This window comes from Budorcas taxicolor, chromosome 19 (assembly GCF_023091745.1).
Source record: "Budorcas taxicolor isolate Tak-1 chromosome 19, Takin1.1, whole genome shotgun sequence".
NCBI classification, from domain to species: Eukaryota; Metazoa; Chordata; class Mammalia; order Artiodactyla; family Bovidae; genus Budorcas; species Budorcas taxicolor.
The window spans coordinates 62,124,297-62,140,021 of NC_068928.1; the positions used below are offsets into that span (position 1 = coordinate 62,124,297).

The 15,725-nt window shown below is 56.1% G+C and overlaps 1 protein-coding gene across 2 annotated transcripts in view; it reads left to right on the forward strand.

The window, feature by feature from the left end:
• Positions 1 to 15,725, forward strand: part of PRKCA (protein kinase C alpha) — a 292,804-nt gene that overhangs the window by 223,077 nt on the left and 54,002 nt on the right. For both annotated transcript variants that reach the window (XM_052658580.1, XM_052658582.1), the window contains exons 6-8: positions 11,332 to 11,488; positions 12,511 to 12,645; positions 12,891 to 12,987. In XM_052658580.1, coding sequence (XP_052514540.1) covers positions 11,332 to 11,488; positions 12,511 to 12,645; positions 12,891 to 12,987 — 389 coding nt within the window. The remainder of the gene's footprint in view (positions 1 to 11,331; positions 11,489 to 12,510; positions 12,646 to 12,890; positions 12,988 to 15,725) is intronic.

The following is a 15,725-nucleotide window of genomic DNA, read 5'->3' on the forward strand; positions in this document are numbered from 1 at the left end:
ATCAAATGAGTAACACTCCATTAAGGAAGGATACAGGAACTTATGTTTCTAGGATCATAAAGGTTATCTGATGCAAAGAGCTGACTCACTGGTAAAGACCCTGATGCTGGGAAAGATTGAGGGCTGGAGGTGAAGGGGACGACACAGAGTGGGATGGTTGGATGGCATCACTGACTCAACGGACATGAGTTCGAGCAGGCTCAAGGAGACGGTGAAGGACTGGGAAGCCTGGTGTGCTGCAGTCCACAGGGTCGCAAAGCACTGGACCCGACTCAGCGGCTGAACAACAGTAGGAACGACTCCAGCCAAGTCTGAGCAGCAGACGCCTTCAAGGGATGTCTTGTTTGCAGTGGTGGACGTTCCCACTAACAGAAGTACTTGGGTCGAAGAGGAGAGGAGGGTCCCCCCATCCACCCCCACGGCCCGGGCAGAGGCTCCGAGGAGCAGAGTTTGAAAGGCACGGACGTGGTCCAGCCCTTTTCTGTTATGTTTATAAAAATCAAGGCTTAGAGAGGGAGTGGGACTATTCGGTGGGGTTTTGGGTTGTGACGGACAAAACTCAATTCCAACCCACTCTTAGAAAGCAGAGATTTCCCCCCGAGAAATTGGGTCTCTTGCGTAGCTCGTAGGCGGGGGCGCCCTGGGGCCCCGGGGACGCCGGAGGCAGAGGCGGGCTCCGCTCACCCGTCCTTCTCCAGCTGCTTCTGTCTTTTTCACGGCAAGCTAGGCTGCTTCCGCTCTGCGGGAGGCGTGGCCCCGTGTCTGCCTCTGACAGCTCCGTCTCTCCTGCGGCGTCCAGCGTGAATCCGCGGGGCCCAGGGAAGGCTGTGTTGGCTCATGGTAGGTTAAGTGCCCCCTCTGCTCCCTGGACCCTGGCTGCCGGGCGGGGCTTATCAGAGGGCAGTTGATGTGTGTGGGAAAGGGGGTGATGCTGAGCAAACAGAACGACAGGTAGCGCCACACTTCATCAGCCAGGGTCGTGCAGAAGGGTGGTCGGGGGTGGGATGGGGGTGAGAACAGGGTCTTCGGCTTTGAGGCCTTTTCCTTTGATCTTGTTGCCTGTGTGTGAAATCACTGAAGAGCAGAGACGATGTCTAGGCTTCAATATGAAACCTGTTCATGACTCACAAGTCCCTTTGGAACAAATGAACGTATTCCCAGCCTGGCTGGTCTCCAGGGACAGTCAAGGATAAAGAAAATGTTTGGACTCAGCCATGTTTGTCCAACCCCGCCACCCGGCACATTGATCACCCCTTTTATTCAGCAGCCATGGAGCAGCGTGGAGAAGGCGGTGGCGCCTCCAGTCCTCTCAGACACGACGGAGCGCCTTCCCTGTCCCTTTTCTCTTTCATGCATTGGAGAAGGCGGTGGCGCCCACTCCAGTCCTCTTGGCTGGAGAACCTCAGGGACGGGGGAGCCTGGTGGGCTGCAGTCCATGGGGTTGCACAGAGTCGGACACGACTGAGCGACTTCACTTTCACTTTTCTCTTTCATGCATTGGAGAAGGAAATGGCAGCCCACTCCAGTGTTCTTGCCTGGAGAATCCCAGGGACAGGGGAGCCTGGTGGGCTGCCGTCTATGGGGTTGCACAGAGTCGGACACAACTGAAGCGACTTAGCAGCAGCAGCAGCATAGAGCAGCGCTCCGGGCCGTGTGTCCGAGGTCCTGATGGAGAGGAGATCCTGTGATGCTGGTACCTTCTGAATCGGCCGCCTTAGGATGCAGGACGAGTGGCCCAGGAAGCATGGAGACCTGTGCTTGGGGCTGAGACCCGAACGAAGCCCCCTCGCCCGCACTGTGGGCTGCTTGGCAGCACGGTCTGCAGGCCGAGTGGCTCTCCAGGTCCTGGCGGCTCTGCCCCTCTCACCCCCGCAGCTTTGCTTTCATGGAGAGTTCCAGCTGCGAGAGCAACAGCTGGAGACATGCTAACAATGCCTCCGTGTCTTAGCTTCTCTCCGAGAAACACCAAGCTACCTGGCTTCCCTCCAGCCGGGGAAAGAAAAACGAGGCACATTTTCCCTGCGAGTCAGCCCATCAGGCTCCCCCCATGGTCAGGAAAAGGACGTGTCCCCTGCTTGGTGTGTAAACCGTGGCGACTTCCCTCGGGCAGCAGTTGCCCTCACCTGGCCCTCCCCGAGCCCTTAGACCTCAGATGCCCACCTCCTAGAGCCCCGTGGGGGGCAGACCCTTCCCGCCTACGTCTCTGGACTGAGGGCGCTGGCTCTCTGGCCTCCCGCCCGCTTAACCTCCGCGTGCCTCACTGCTGTGCGGAGGTGGTGGTGGTGGAGGCGCTACGGCTCGGTGGTGTGTGAAGAGCTTGGCTATTTTGCCAGATTAAAAGTTTTCCATCCAAGATCCTTGGCCCCTAGTCTTGCCTTTTTTTCGGAATTAATTTAGCCTCAATTAGGCTCGATGCATGTGGTCGCCTTGGGAAGTTCCAAAGTGTTGACAGATGGGCTAAGTTAGAGAATGATCCCAAAGGTAGTGAGAGCATCCGGGGTTGTTTTTTCAACTGTGGTGGAGGCGACCAGAGGCTCTGCCGGGTGAAAAGCTCACAGCCCTGACCTGGGGAGTCTAGCTAATGTTTATCTTCGGCTTCGTATTCTCAGATTAAAGACCGCTGTGGTAGCACAGACGGAAGGGCCTCAGGGAGACGGCTCGTTGCTAAGGCCTTTGTCTCCTAAGGCTCTTGTGTTCCAGAGGCAAATACTGGTCCGAGCTCCCCAGTAGCACCTGAGGGACACGTCCCTGAGGGCATCATTTTGAGACCATTTCTGGGAACCAGGAGTGTGTGGGAGCGTCATCAATCCCTCCAGTGATGGGATCACCCTGTGGACAGCAAGGCCCTCTCCTTCTGGCAGGACCATCGCTGGCCAAGCAGGTGTCACGGGTGATGCTCAGCATCGAATTCCTGATGGGGGAGCCCTGCAAAGGCCTCCTGAACATGGGGCTCCCCCAGATGAGCCAGCAAGAGCAAATCCTGCTCAGAGCCTTGGGTAAAGGTGACGGAGAGGAGGCTGGTTTCGCTGGGCCTGGTCTCTCGCGGGTTCGGCTGCTTCAGGGTGAAGAGAGAGACAGGAGCAATAAATGCCCCCGTCTCTGCCGCACTGGTGTGGGTGCTTATGGTTCTATTAGCAGCTGCCTGGGAGCCAGGCCTGACTTAATTTAATTTAATCTCCTCGGTTATTTTCAGCTCAGCTCAGTCTATTTTCAGCCCAGATGGAGGGGAAGTCATCAGATGGAGGGGGTGGCTGGGGAAGGGGCGGGGGGCTGCCTTCCATGCCTTCCAACCCAGTGGCTCAGGCTTGACCCCTCCTTTCGAGGAGGCGGGTCCCCGATCAGGTTCTGGTCCTCATCGAGTTCCTCTCTGAGCCATCACCTTGTTGTTCTGAGTAACCGTGAACACTGAGAATAAGGGACGGAAATTTACCCGGTGACCAGGGAAAGGGCAGCTGAAGAGGAATCGCCCTCAGTGCCCCCGAACGCCCAAGGCTGTGTCACAACGTGCTGGAAATCTCCAGCAGTTTAAGTGCAGGCTGGGGCTCCTCTGGCAGCCCAGTGGTTACCACTCTGGGCTCCCAATGCAGAGGGCACGGGTTCAATCCCTGGTCAGGGAACTAGATGCCACATGGCAAAAAAAAAAAAAAAGAAAAAAATACAGGCTTGTTGCAAGGATTAGCAGAGTCGAATATGACAGGAGAAAAGGCCTCTGATCAACAGAGCAGAAGCCACGTGACTGAATGGAGAAAAGATGGCTCATTTCAGAATGTGGTTCGGAGAGTTGTCTAAACATTTGGAAGAAAAAAATTAGGAAAACTCACACTGTACACCAAAAGAAATTTCCAATGGATTTAAAAGTTAAATATATTAAAAAAAAGAAAAAGACAGGATAATTGAAGAAAACTTAAGTGAAATTTGGCTTATCTCAGGAAAGCCAAGGATTTTCTGAATGTGAAAGAAACGGAAGGAGTAAAAAAGGAAATGCCTGACAGACTTAGCATGAAGCCTTGAGCTCTGTGTTGCTGGAAGCATGGGGAGAGGGACTCCCTGGCTAGAGGGAGTTTGCAGCACACGGGACAGAGGGCCTTTGCCATTCCTTCACGTCTGAAGCGCTCCTGTGACCTGGTAGGAAAATGCTTTACCACCCTATAGGGAGCTTGGACAAGGACAAAATCAAAGGAAAAGAAGCTCTAACATAGCAGGGGCAAAATAGTCAAGCCTCAAAAATGATCAAGGAAGCCACAATTCCAAGGTTATTTTTAAGTTTTATCCCCACACCCTTCATAGAGCTTTGATATGACTTCTCGGGGAGTAATTTGGCAATGCACATCGGAGTCGTGAACGGTTTTACCCCCTCCGGTCCACTGCTAATAATAACATGTATCCTGAGGGAAAACAGAATTTCAGATGGATGTTGACGCGGGAAGATGATCCGTTGCCACGTGATTTACACAAAGGGGAAGAATTTTAATCTACGTAGATGGCCTGAAACAGGGAATTGATAAAATAGATTATGAGATAGCTAGAAAATGGGATGCCAGCCCTCTATCATGTTTTCAAAACATACCTTGTTGTGTCCTAAAGGCAGGTTCCTAAACTGCGCTCTTAGGGAATTCCCTGGCGGTCCCCCGGTGAGGACTCCATGCTTTCACTGCCGAGGGCCCAGGTTCAATCCCTGGTCAGGGAACTAAGATCCTATAAGCCGTGTGGTGTGGCCAAAAAAAAAATTAAAAACCAAAACAAAACAAACAAAAAACCCCTCTGTTCCTAGACACGAACTCTATAAAAATAAATATTCCGGTGTAGATAAATGCAGAGCAAAGTGCCTGGCGGTAATAGCAGCTCTCTTACAGCAGAAGCTTAGGTGCTTTTCCTTTTCTTCTTAATACCTTTATGTTTTTAGTTTTTGAATGATGAGTATATCCATTCCTCTCATAATAAGAAAAAGAAGTCTGTCTTAAGAGCTTCTTGTTGTTTATACAGAATCGTGTGGGCTCCCATAACCTGAAAAATATTATTGCTCCAACAACCAGATTCCATTTCCTCTTGCAACTTTAAGGTCATAGAACTTTAATAGAAATTGTTATTTCCCACTCACTGGAAGAGGAAAAGCAGTGAAAAATTTATGATTCTTGTCCAAGGACCAAAAGTTGCTTTTTCTCACCTCAGACCAAATTCTTGTAAGTTCTCTTTCATTCATTTAGCAGGATTTCGGTGGTAGAGTTGCTGACTCAGGTTTTTTTCTGGTCTGGGGATGGCACTGGATTTCCTGGGACAGAAATTACATTCTTATCATCAGAGCATGGGCCTCGCCGGTGAGGCAGAGGGCTAACTGCATCGGCCCTGGCTCTGGAGAGGGGCGGGGAGGGCTGAGCGGGTGGACGTTCCTGCTGCTTTTTCCCTCACCTTCGTCTTTGGCCGTAAAGAAGCAAAGATGACGAAATGTACGGGCAGCATATTCTTAGCACGCACATGTGACCAAGTGGCTTCAGTCGTGTCCAGCCCTTGCGACCCCATTGTAGCCCACCAGGGTCCTCTGTCCACAGGATTCTGAGGCAAGAGCACTGCAGTGGGTTGCCATTTCCTCCTCCAAGAGATCTTTCCGACCCAGAGATCAACCCCAGTCTCCTGCATTGCAGGCGGGTTCTTCTACCACTGAGCCACAGGACGTGGAGATCAAATCCAGAATGCTGGAGGTATCAGTGCAGACGGTGTCAGCAGACAGCACGTGTGATTGGATCCGATGGAGCAAGAGACAGCCTCAGGGGCCCAGGCTGTTCTGAGTCCTGGTCCATCGTTACTGAGTCAAAAATCGCTCCTTGTGGCCAATGCCACCTTGCATTTTATTCCCGAAATCCAGAGAAGTTCTGTACGGGACTTCCCTTCCCCAAGTGAGAGGGGTCCATTCCAGCTTGTTTCCCCTGAAAGCTGGGACCGTGTCACGTCCTTTAAACCTCTGTGGGCCCAGTGACCCTTCCTTCCGAGCAGTTAACATTTTCTAAAACATACCGCCTGCTTTGGACCCGACTTTATTCTCCACTGAGGAGGCCTGTGAGGCTTTTCCTTGTCCGAGAGTCCCTCCGAATGGACACTTTATGAACTGCAGCCGGAGACGCGGCGTCCACTAGCTCTCCAGGCAGCTGCAGTTTCTCAGCCGAGAGAATCGCTGGGTCTCTCGCGGGTCTGGGCCAGGTGCGGAGAGACGCCCGCCAGGTGGGGCCTGGAGCTGCCCCTGCTGTCAGGTTGCCCCGAGTCTCTAGACTTGAAGCTCCAGTGGGCCGGGCGAGTGGGGAGGGGAGGTTGGAGATGATGGGGTCTGGCACCAAGGTCCAGGCTGCAGCCCCGGAAGGGCTGGGGAAGGGGCAGGTCCCTGCTGGCCAAGGACGGGGCAGGGTGAACCCAGATAGGTGGAGGGCGTGGAGGCTCGGGGGTCAGGACGCAGGTCACGAGCCGCAGTCGGCCACAGGGGTTCAGAGTCATCAGTATCAGAGCGGGGGCTCCCCAGTGGGGGCTGAGTGTTGGGGCCCAGGCAAGTACCGAGCACACTGTGCTGGGTGCGGTCAACTGTTTGACACGCTCAGTGATCAGCCCGTCGGGGCCAGGCCGCGTCCCTGGGTGCGTGTGGAACCGAGCATGGGGTGTCCCCAGAACCAAGACAGAACGTTTCAGTAACAGAGCACACAGCCCATTGCCCTCGTTTCTAGGTTGGGTGCCTCCAAGATACGACGTCACTCAAGCCTCAGAAATTCTCTCTGTTCTAAAGTCACAGTGATGTGACTTAGCATCTCCTGGGCCACCCGCTGGTGACCAGACCTGTGAGCCCCCGTCCTCAGCTCCCTGCCACCTCTAGCTCCATCGCTCCTTCCGCCAGATCGAGCCTGGCCCCTTGGGGTGCCCACACGCTCATGGAGAACTGGGGGCCCAGTGGGCAACCCTCCCCTCAAAGGCCTCCCGTCTAGGAGCTGCCCTGGCCGGTCTTCACTGCCCGTCGCAGGGGCCGCCCTAGACCCCTGCCCACCCGCAGGGGGACACTCCCTCCTGCGTAGACGCTGGTCCTGAAGGGCGTGGAGAAAGGAGGGTCCCTCCGTCCTTGAGGGCCGGGCGCTGAAGGCACACAGCCCGGGGCCCGCAGGCGCCCAAAGGTTGTCATAGAAACCGCAGACCTGTGCTCCAGGAGCTTGTGGCTTAAAGAGGAGGAGGACTCTGCCCAGAGTGCCCTCAGGGGCCGTGTCGCCCGGCAGTGTGGACACCTGTGGGTGCTGGGAGGGGACCCAGGTGCTTTGCCCTCTGTGCCCGGGCCTGGTGCCAGTCGAGGCGTCCTGGGCCCTGCCTACCAGGTGACCTTCTGAGCCACCCGCTGGCCTGGAGCCTGGCTGGTTCTGACCCTTCCCGGGCCCAAACTCACCCGTCCACCCCTCCTGCGACCCCCACGCTGGCCAGGGCTCGTTTCTCTGATGGCTGGAGAGGCTTGACTCAGAACCAGCCCCCCTCGGCGCCATGCCCACTGCTAGACAGCTTGGCCGCCCCGACAGTGTCTCGTGCCAGGGACACTGGGTGAACCCTCCCTTTCCGGAAGCAGCCTGCGTCCCCCACCGGCTGCATTGCGGGAGTCCTGGCTCATGGAGCAGAACCCCCTCCCCTAGGACGCGGCTCCTCCTCTCGCGACACCCTCAGAGGAGCTAAAGGCGCGGCGGGGACAGGCCTTGGGGACATGGCGTCCTCCCGGCCCACGTGGGGAGGCCCATTTGGGGCGGTGAGGGCCCAGCCCCAGGAGCTCTGAGAGTCATCTTGTTTGGCCCAAGGGTCTTGGCCTACGTGGTGAAGGGACGAAGCCAGAGGAGGGCGGACGTTCCCGGTTGATATCAGGCGGACCCTCGGTCCCGTCCGTCACATGCGTCCTGATGGGAGAGGTGTGGTGGGGGGTCTGACACACAGGAGAGGCGGCCTGGGGGCTGAGCAGAGGCTGGAGAGACGTGGCCGCCAGCCCGGTGAGGCTGCGGGATGCAGGGCAGGTTCTTCCCTGGAGCCTCTGGCCAGAACGTGGTCCTGCCAGCACTTTGAGGTTTTCTTTTTTCACTTTTAGTTTTATTTTTTTAACACCAAAACTGTTCTGTATTGGGGTTTGGCCGATCAACAGTATGATAGCTTCCAATGCACAGTCAGGGACTCAACCATCCAACTCCCCTCCCATCCAGGCTGGCAGACAGCGTGGAGCAGAGTTCCCTCTGCTGTATAGCAGGTTTTCCAACACCTTGATTTTATCCCGGTAATTCTGACATTGGCCTCCAGACCTGTGGGAATAAATCTCTGTTATTTTAAGCCACTGAGTTTGTAGTCACGTGTCCCAGCAGCCACAGGAAGCTGATCCTGCTGGACCCACAGGACAAGGACACCTGCAGGAGAAGCTGGAGGTCATCCCTGCCCTCCTCCAAGGCAAGACGTTCTTCCCCGCACCCCACTCACTGTGGGGCGGGGCGGGGTTGGAGGAGCCTGCCCTGCCACCGGACCTCAACCTCTTATGGACCAGAGCTCCCCTCTCACCCCATTCACCGTGTTTCTCCAGCATGAGGCTGGTGGATGCTTATTGGGCTGAAAAAAAGAAAATGAAAATACAGCCCACCCGCCAGGCTCTCATGGTGCACACGAGGGATATTTCAAGGGTTATTGGCATGGGCGGGGGGGGGGGGGGTGGCCACCGAACACGATTTGGACGCGCGTCATCCTGCTTTGTTGAATGTCATTCACCCTCATTCCAGGATTTGTTTTTGTGATCTTAAAAACATCTCTGCCTTTGAGCACAGTTACCCAGCTCGCGGCACACCCACGGCAGCTGTCTCTCCTCCCTGTGTTTTCCTGTTGCTGTTTGTCCTAGAATTAGCATCGCACACAAAGCTTCACTCCTGCGTGTGTGTGGGCACAGCGCCCATGGCCTCCTGGGCCAGGAGCAATGGATGCTCTCGGGCCCGAGTCTTGTTGACGTGTCATCTCATGGGGTCCGGGCACCAGCCTGTCGCTTCTTAGGCTGATATCAGCCGGTCCCTGAGGCCCTGCCGTAGAGATTACTTGGCAACCAGAACACCCCAACCACTGAATGATTTTAGAATCGCACCCCTGAGAAAGAAGGCTGAGCGCTGAATAACTGATGCTTTTGAACTGTGGTGTTGGAGAAGACTCTTGAGAGTCCCTTGGACTGCAAGGAGATCCAACCAGTCCATCCTAAAGGAGATCAGTCCTGGGTGTTCATTGGAAGGACTGATGCTGAAGCTGACACTCCAGTACTCTGGCCACGTGATGTGAAGAGCTGGCTCATTTGAAAAGACCCTGATGCTGGGAAAGATTGGGGGCAGGCGGAGAAGGGGACAGCAGGATGAGATGGTTGGATGGCATCACCGACTCGATGGACACGGGTTTGGGTGGACTCTGGGGGTTGATGATGGACAGGGAGGCCTGGCGTGCTGCGGTACATGGGGTCGTAAAGAGCCGGACACGACTGAGCGACTGGACTGAACTGGACTGAACTGGCCACCGCACTCACCTCTCAGTCGGGTGGAGTGAGCGCTTCAGCCCCTCCCGTTCTCCACGGGAGCGCTTCGTTTTTAAGCCCGAATTTGTCGTCTCTTGTGATACTCGGGTTGCTTTTCAGGCGAGCAGACCTCCTGTAGACCTGGGTCACGCTTCCCCGGCGGTCAGGGCCCCTGGAGCCTCCTGTCTCAGCGAAGACCGTGCTCGGGCGGCGGCCGAGGCGGGGACTCCCGTCCAGGGCGCCGCGCGAGCTCGCGTCCTGCCGTCCGTTCTTCTCTGCCGCCTCCAAGCCGCCGAAGGCAGAGGGCGCTGTGTCTGCGTGCCTCCGTCTCCTCCTCCGGCCCTCCTTGCGCGGGAGATGCGGCCCTGCGGGCTGACCTGCAGGAAGCGCCGGCGGCTCGCGAGCTGCGGCTCCCAGCGCTCGGGGTGGCAGGACGGAGGTGTGTCTGGGAAGCGCGTCACGGCGCGGCCGGGCCGGGCGCCTGCTTCTGTCCTGTGCGCCCTCGGCTGCGCGAGGTCAGGTGCTGTCTCACGGGAGAGTGGCTGGAGGGGCCGGTGGAGCGTGAGGGACACGCGGCCGGCTGCTCTGTGGCGGTCACTCTGGGCCGGCCCGCCGCGCCTCGGACGCTGAGCAGGTCACTAGAGCGTGGCCACACGGTCACCTTCCCGTGCGACGGCTTCTGGGCAAGGGCGGTGCCAGCCCTTGGCGGGTCTGCAGGCACCCACGCAGCGCCGTCTCTGCCCTCTGCCCTCGGGGCCCCACCTGAACACCTGGTGTTTTTAGCTCCTTTCACCTGTCCTCCCCCCCACCGCCCACCGCCCACACCGGCACCGTCTTCTGAAATTCTTCTAAATGTCTCCTTTGACGGTCACACTAACCGTCTGTTGATGGGCTGGAGAGTGGATCTTGCCAGCTTCCCCACAGTACCACCTGGAAGCCCCCTCCCTCCGCCCAGTTGTGACTCGGTGGGTGAAGCCAAGGCCGCCGTCCAGGGGCCGTGCTGTGAGAGCTGCTGGGCTGAGAGTCTGGCCCCAGGGAGATGTGTCCCTGTGGCGTCCAGCTGACTGGGGGCCCCAGAGCTTTTAGCTGCGCTGAGCAGGAGAGTGAGGAAGGCCCCCGGGCATGGTGGACGTGGCCGTGGTCCCTTCTTGTCAGACCGACGGGTGATTGACAGGTGTCGGCGTCGGCCCTCCCGCACAGGCGCCTCCATCAGCTGCTCCGCGGAGCTGCCCCTCTGCGGGCAACGCGGCCTTGTCTCCACTTTAGTTTCCATTTGCTTCTCCATCTCGAGTGGGCACTGGGGCCACCCAGGGTCTTGGGAAAGGTCTGAGTCTTCCCCCTGGGTCAGCCCCCCTCCCATGCGGTCCTCATGCACAGCGGGTTAGAAGCCACCAGCCTCTACAGAGGAAAGAGATGACTTCTTGTAGGGTTCCAGTGCCGCCGTGTGTGGGCTAGCCTGCTGGCTGCTCAGGCGGGAGGCCGACCAGCTCTCCTGGCTTGGGGGGTGGGGAGGGTGTTAGGATGCAGGTTCTGCTTCCTCAGGTTTGGGCGGCAACCCTGGTGTCACAGATGCTGCTGGACCAGGCCAGCGCTGAGTCTCCAGGCTTGACCGCTGGGTCCCCCAGGCCCACTGCCCGTGGTGGGCGGTGGCAGCGGGCAGCTTCTCTCGTGGCGAGGGTCAGAGCCTCCTCCCCCGCTTCAGCACCGTCGTGACGTCTCTCGATTGACCGGGTCCTGATGCGGGTCGCTCCACAGTGTGGGCAGTTCTCCTTTTGCAACCTGGGATCTTTCTTCTTCTCTCTTTGCAGTACGAGACGCGAAAAACCTAATCCCTATGGATCCGAATGGGCTTTCAGATCCCTATGTGAAGCTGAAGCTTATTCCTGACCCCAAGAACGAGAGCAAACAAAAAACCAAGACCATCCGCTCCACGCTGAACCCCCAGTGGAATGAGACCTTCACGTTGTGAGTTGAACCCCTCTTCCTGATGTATTTCCTCCTTCACATTATGAGCAGGAATGAGCTGGGCTTATTATAAACGTCTTTAAACATCCATTCATCCCTAAGCCTTTCTCCCACGGCTGCTGGCGACGTAGCTGTGGTCACCCTTGGTTGATGGGTAGAAACTCAGTTTACCAAGACTTATACGTAATACCCCAAGTTACCATCAGTAACTCCTGTACAAAAAATTCTCTCACATTTCAGATGTAAGAGCAAGCCCTCTTGGTTGACTTCGGTTTTTGGGGGGGTGGTTAGAGGAGGCTGTAGATAAGAGTTTGAACAATAGTTTTTAAAACAAGGAATAAGTGAGTAGCCATCGAAGCTGATGTTGCCACTGAAATGGGAAGGTTATCTTTCCATCTAAGCAGGGAAGACTTTCTGGGGAAGGCGACATTTAATGTGGGCCTGAAAGGAGTGGAAAGATTTTGGAGACAGAGATGGGAGGGGGGAGAGAAGGGAGGAAAGGTTGGGGAGTGGAGGCCTGAGTAAGTCAGGAGCAAGAAGGCTGTGAGCACAGCTGAGCACAAGCAAGGGGCCCTCTCTGCGAATGAGGACACAGGAAGCGCTTGTCTGTCACACCCAGACGTAGCTGTCTAGGGTAGAGACCAGAGGCTGTCCGGCCTGCTCTGGGAGGGGCTGGACCGTAAATGGGTTAGGCCTCATGGGTCATCCAGTCTCTGTTGCAGGTACTGTTCTGGATTCTGACCTGCCATAGCCAAATGTGTCCAGACAAATAGCCATGACTATTTCAATAAAACTTTATTTACACACACAAGCAGTGGGCCTGACTTGCTCACGGCTCATGGCTTGCTAACCTCTTGTCGAGAGCTTTGGTTCCCGAGGGGCTGGCACTTTGTTGATGATGGAGAGCCACAGGAAGAGAACTGAATATGCTGTTTCCTTAATCTCAGATTCAGACCTCGAGCCTGTGGTATCACCCCTTAAACCACAGTCAAGATAACCCCTGCGTACGTGTTCTTTGACAGCAAATTAAAACCTTCTGATAAAGACCGGCGGCTGTCCGTGGAGATCTGGGACTGGGATCGAACTACACGGAACGACTTCATGGGGTCCCTTTCCTTTGGGGTCTCGGAGCTGATGAAGATGCCGGCCAGCGGATGGTGAGGAAGGCTGAGTGTGTCTGTGTGAACCAAAAGTTAATTGTCTCAAAACATTAGTGCTCTCAGAGATTCAGAAGACGAGCGGGCTTAAGTCCAGAGGGACCACTGTGTGTGAAGTTTCCTGGGTCCTGGCTCCCCAGTGAACGCATTTCAGAACCAGCTGGACTGGAGCCTGGGAGTGGGGGTGGTGTTGCACCTGGTCTTGCCGGCACGGTCTCACCCTCCTCTGCCCCGTGTCTCTGAAGGTACAAGCTGCTGAACCAAGAGGAGGGTGAGTACTACAACGTGCCGATCCCCGAAGGCGACGAGGAAGGCAACGTGGAGCTCAGGCAGAAATTCGAGGTGAGACAGCAGCGTGAGCGAACCATCTTTCTGTTCAGAAAGTCTCACTTCAGGAAGGGCCAGATTGCTGTGGTCACTGGGCTGGAAGGCAAAAGTCATTTGAATGTTAATCTTTGTCCTTATCTAAAGGCATAGATGTTGCGTCATCGCCTTGCTTTGCAGGCTGTTGACACTCTGGCTGTTATCCTTAGAGCACGGAGACTGGGAACAGCCCTGCAGAGAGGGGCTGGTTCCTGCGCAGGGAGCCGGTCTGGCATCAGCGGGGAGATGGGCAGGCCCGAGGCTTCTCCAGGCGGCAGCGTCCTTGGGTGTGACTGGCGGGCCAGCATCTTCCTTTTCTCTGCAGATCTCTAGGAAGGGAGCTCCTTCTCCACACCCCGGTGCGCGCCGCCTTCTGCCCCGGTGGTGTCCTCTGAGAGAGGTGTCCTTCCTCTCTTCCCTCCTCCCCTGTTCACCCCTGCTTCTCTCTCCTCACCTGACGTCTCAGCTCTTAATGCAGTTTCTGTTCCAAGCACCTGCCTTACGCTCCATTTCTTGCCATTTCTTGCCATTTCCCCAGTCACCTGTGTGTTGGTTGTTCGAAGGACCCATGTAGTAGCCGACTGTCTCTGCACCAGGCTCACAGGGGCTTCCCTGGGGGCTCAGACGGTAAAGAATCCGCCTGCAGTGCAGGAGACAGGGGTCGATCCCTGGATCAGGAAGATTCCCTGGAGGAGGGCATGGCGGCCCACTCCAGTATTCTTGGACTTCCCTGGTGGCTCAGACAGTAAAAAATACGCCTGCAGTGCAGGAGACTCGGGTGTGATCCCTGGGTCAGGAAGATCCCCTGGAGGAGGGCATGGCAGCCCACTCCAGTATTCTCGCCTGGAGAATCCCGTGGACAGAGGAGTCTGGCGGGCTGCCGTCCACGGGGTCGCAGAGAGTCGGACACGACTGAGCATCCGAGCAGTCACACACACCTTGACTCGTTAGCTGTGAAGCTTCCCCTTCCTCGGGCAGCTCCCAGGCCCTAGAGATGTTCCGATGTGCACGCACATGCGGGCACAGAGACCCTGCACGGCCGGCGCCCTTGGGTCCCTCCTCCTGCTGTTGTTTCTTCTCCCAAATATATTCCGTCCCAAAGAAGCGTACAGGTCATACCTGCCGGTTGGAATGGGTTCTGAAGGATGTAAAACACAGAATGTTCACAGTGGTGTGGCACTGCTGTCATTGTTCAGTTGCTCGGTCGCGTCCGACTCTGCGACCCCGGGGACTGCAACACGCCAGGCTCCTCTGTCCCTCACTGTCTCCAGGAGCTTGCTCAAATTCAGGTGCGTTGAGTTGATGATGCCCCCTTCTCCCCGCTACCTCAATCTTTCCCAGCATCACGGCCTTTTCCAGTGAGTCTGTTCTTCACATCAGGTGGCCAAAGTATTGGAGCTTTAGCTTCAGCATCAGTCCTTCCAGTGAATATTCAGGGTCGATTTCCTTTAAGATGGACTGGTTGCATCTCCTTGCAGTCCAGGCGACTCTCAAGAGTCTTCTCCAGCACCACAGTTCTAAAGCATCAGTTCTGCTGGGTTCAGCCTTCTTTGTGGTCCCACTGATCACTGACATCTGGTTAGGAGGCTGCTGACGGCAGGCACTTGCGGGCAGGGCCTGGGCGCCATCGGGAGCGTGGAGGACGGGGTCTGGAGGGCACTCTGTGGGCTGTGGGTCTGGAGGCCCACACACCACTGGCAGGACCGCCCCAGAGACGGCAGATGCCTGGGGATCACAGGTGTGTCGGCTTCTGTTAATCCTGGGGAAACATTTTGAGATTATCCTTGTTACAGATGAACAAAATGTGATCCAGTTATGACGAGAGTTAAGGCGTTTAATCACTGCCCTTGAGACTCAGTTGCCAGGTTGTCTGTGGAAAGAAAGCAGGCATTCTCTGTTTATTGCTGTTGAAACTGGATTTTCCAAAAGCCTCCATTGTCTTTGAAGACGTTAGCTAATTCAGGATATTCTTCAGATGGGGGGAGAAAATGGTTCATTGGAGACCCCCAACAAAGTGTAGCTGTGTGTTGGTTTGATCAGGCCTGCCGGTGTTACCATGGAAACCTGAGTACTTTCCGATGACCTTTTGGACACAAAACAGAAAATCTGTGTGCCTCATTATGGACTCTGCTTTCTTCCCCCAGAGGGCTTTCTTAATTACTTCCTGAGCTGTGTGATGTTCCGGGAGGGGTGGATCTGTAAAGTGCACATCAGTGGGAAGAGATTTGTTTTCCTCTTTGTGCTTCAGCTCTTAGAGGCAGAGCCTTAAACTGAAATGGGATGAGGCTCAGTGTTGGAAATCATTTTCTCACCCCTGTTCGAGCATCGTCAACAGGGATTAACGCTGCTCCTCAGCAGAGCAGACCCGAGGGCAGACTGAAGGACGCTGCACAGAATTTCTAACATTCTGGGTGGGGGGAGCGCACGCGTTTATGTGACTGCACCGCGGCGTGTTTTCAGGGGTGCGCCGTGGGCTGCACCCGTCTCAGAACTCACCTGTGCCCTGTGCTAAAGGCCCTCCCCTGTGTCTCAGGCTCGCCAACCCCCGCCCCGAACCTTACATCACCCTCCAGCCCTGTGCCCCCTTGCTGGGCACACCTGTCCGTGTGTTATCTCCACATGGATCCAGAGAGGAGCCTCGGGTCCTGCTGTGAAGGCTTTGGACTCTAAACTTCAGGCCCCACGAGGAATCCATGTCTCCCGGTCACTTGCCCGCA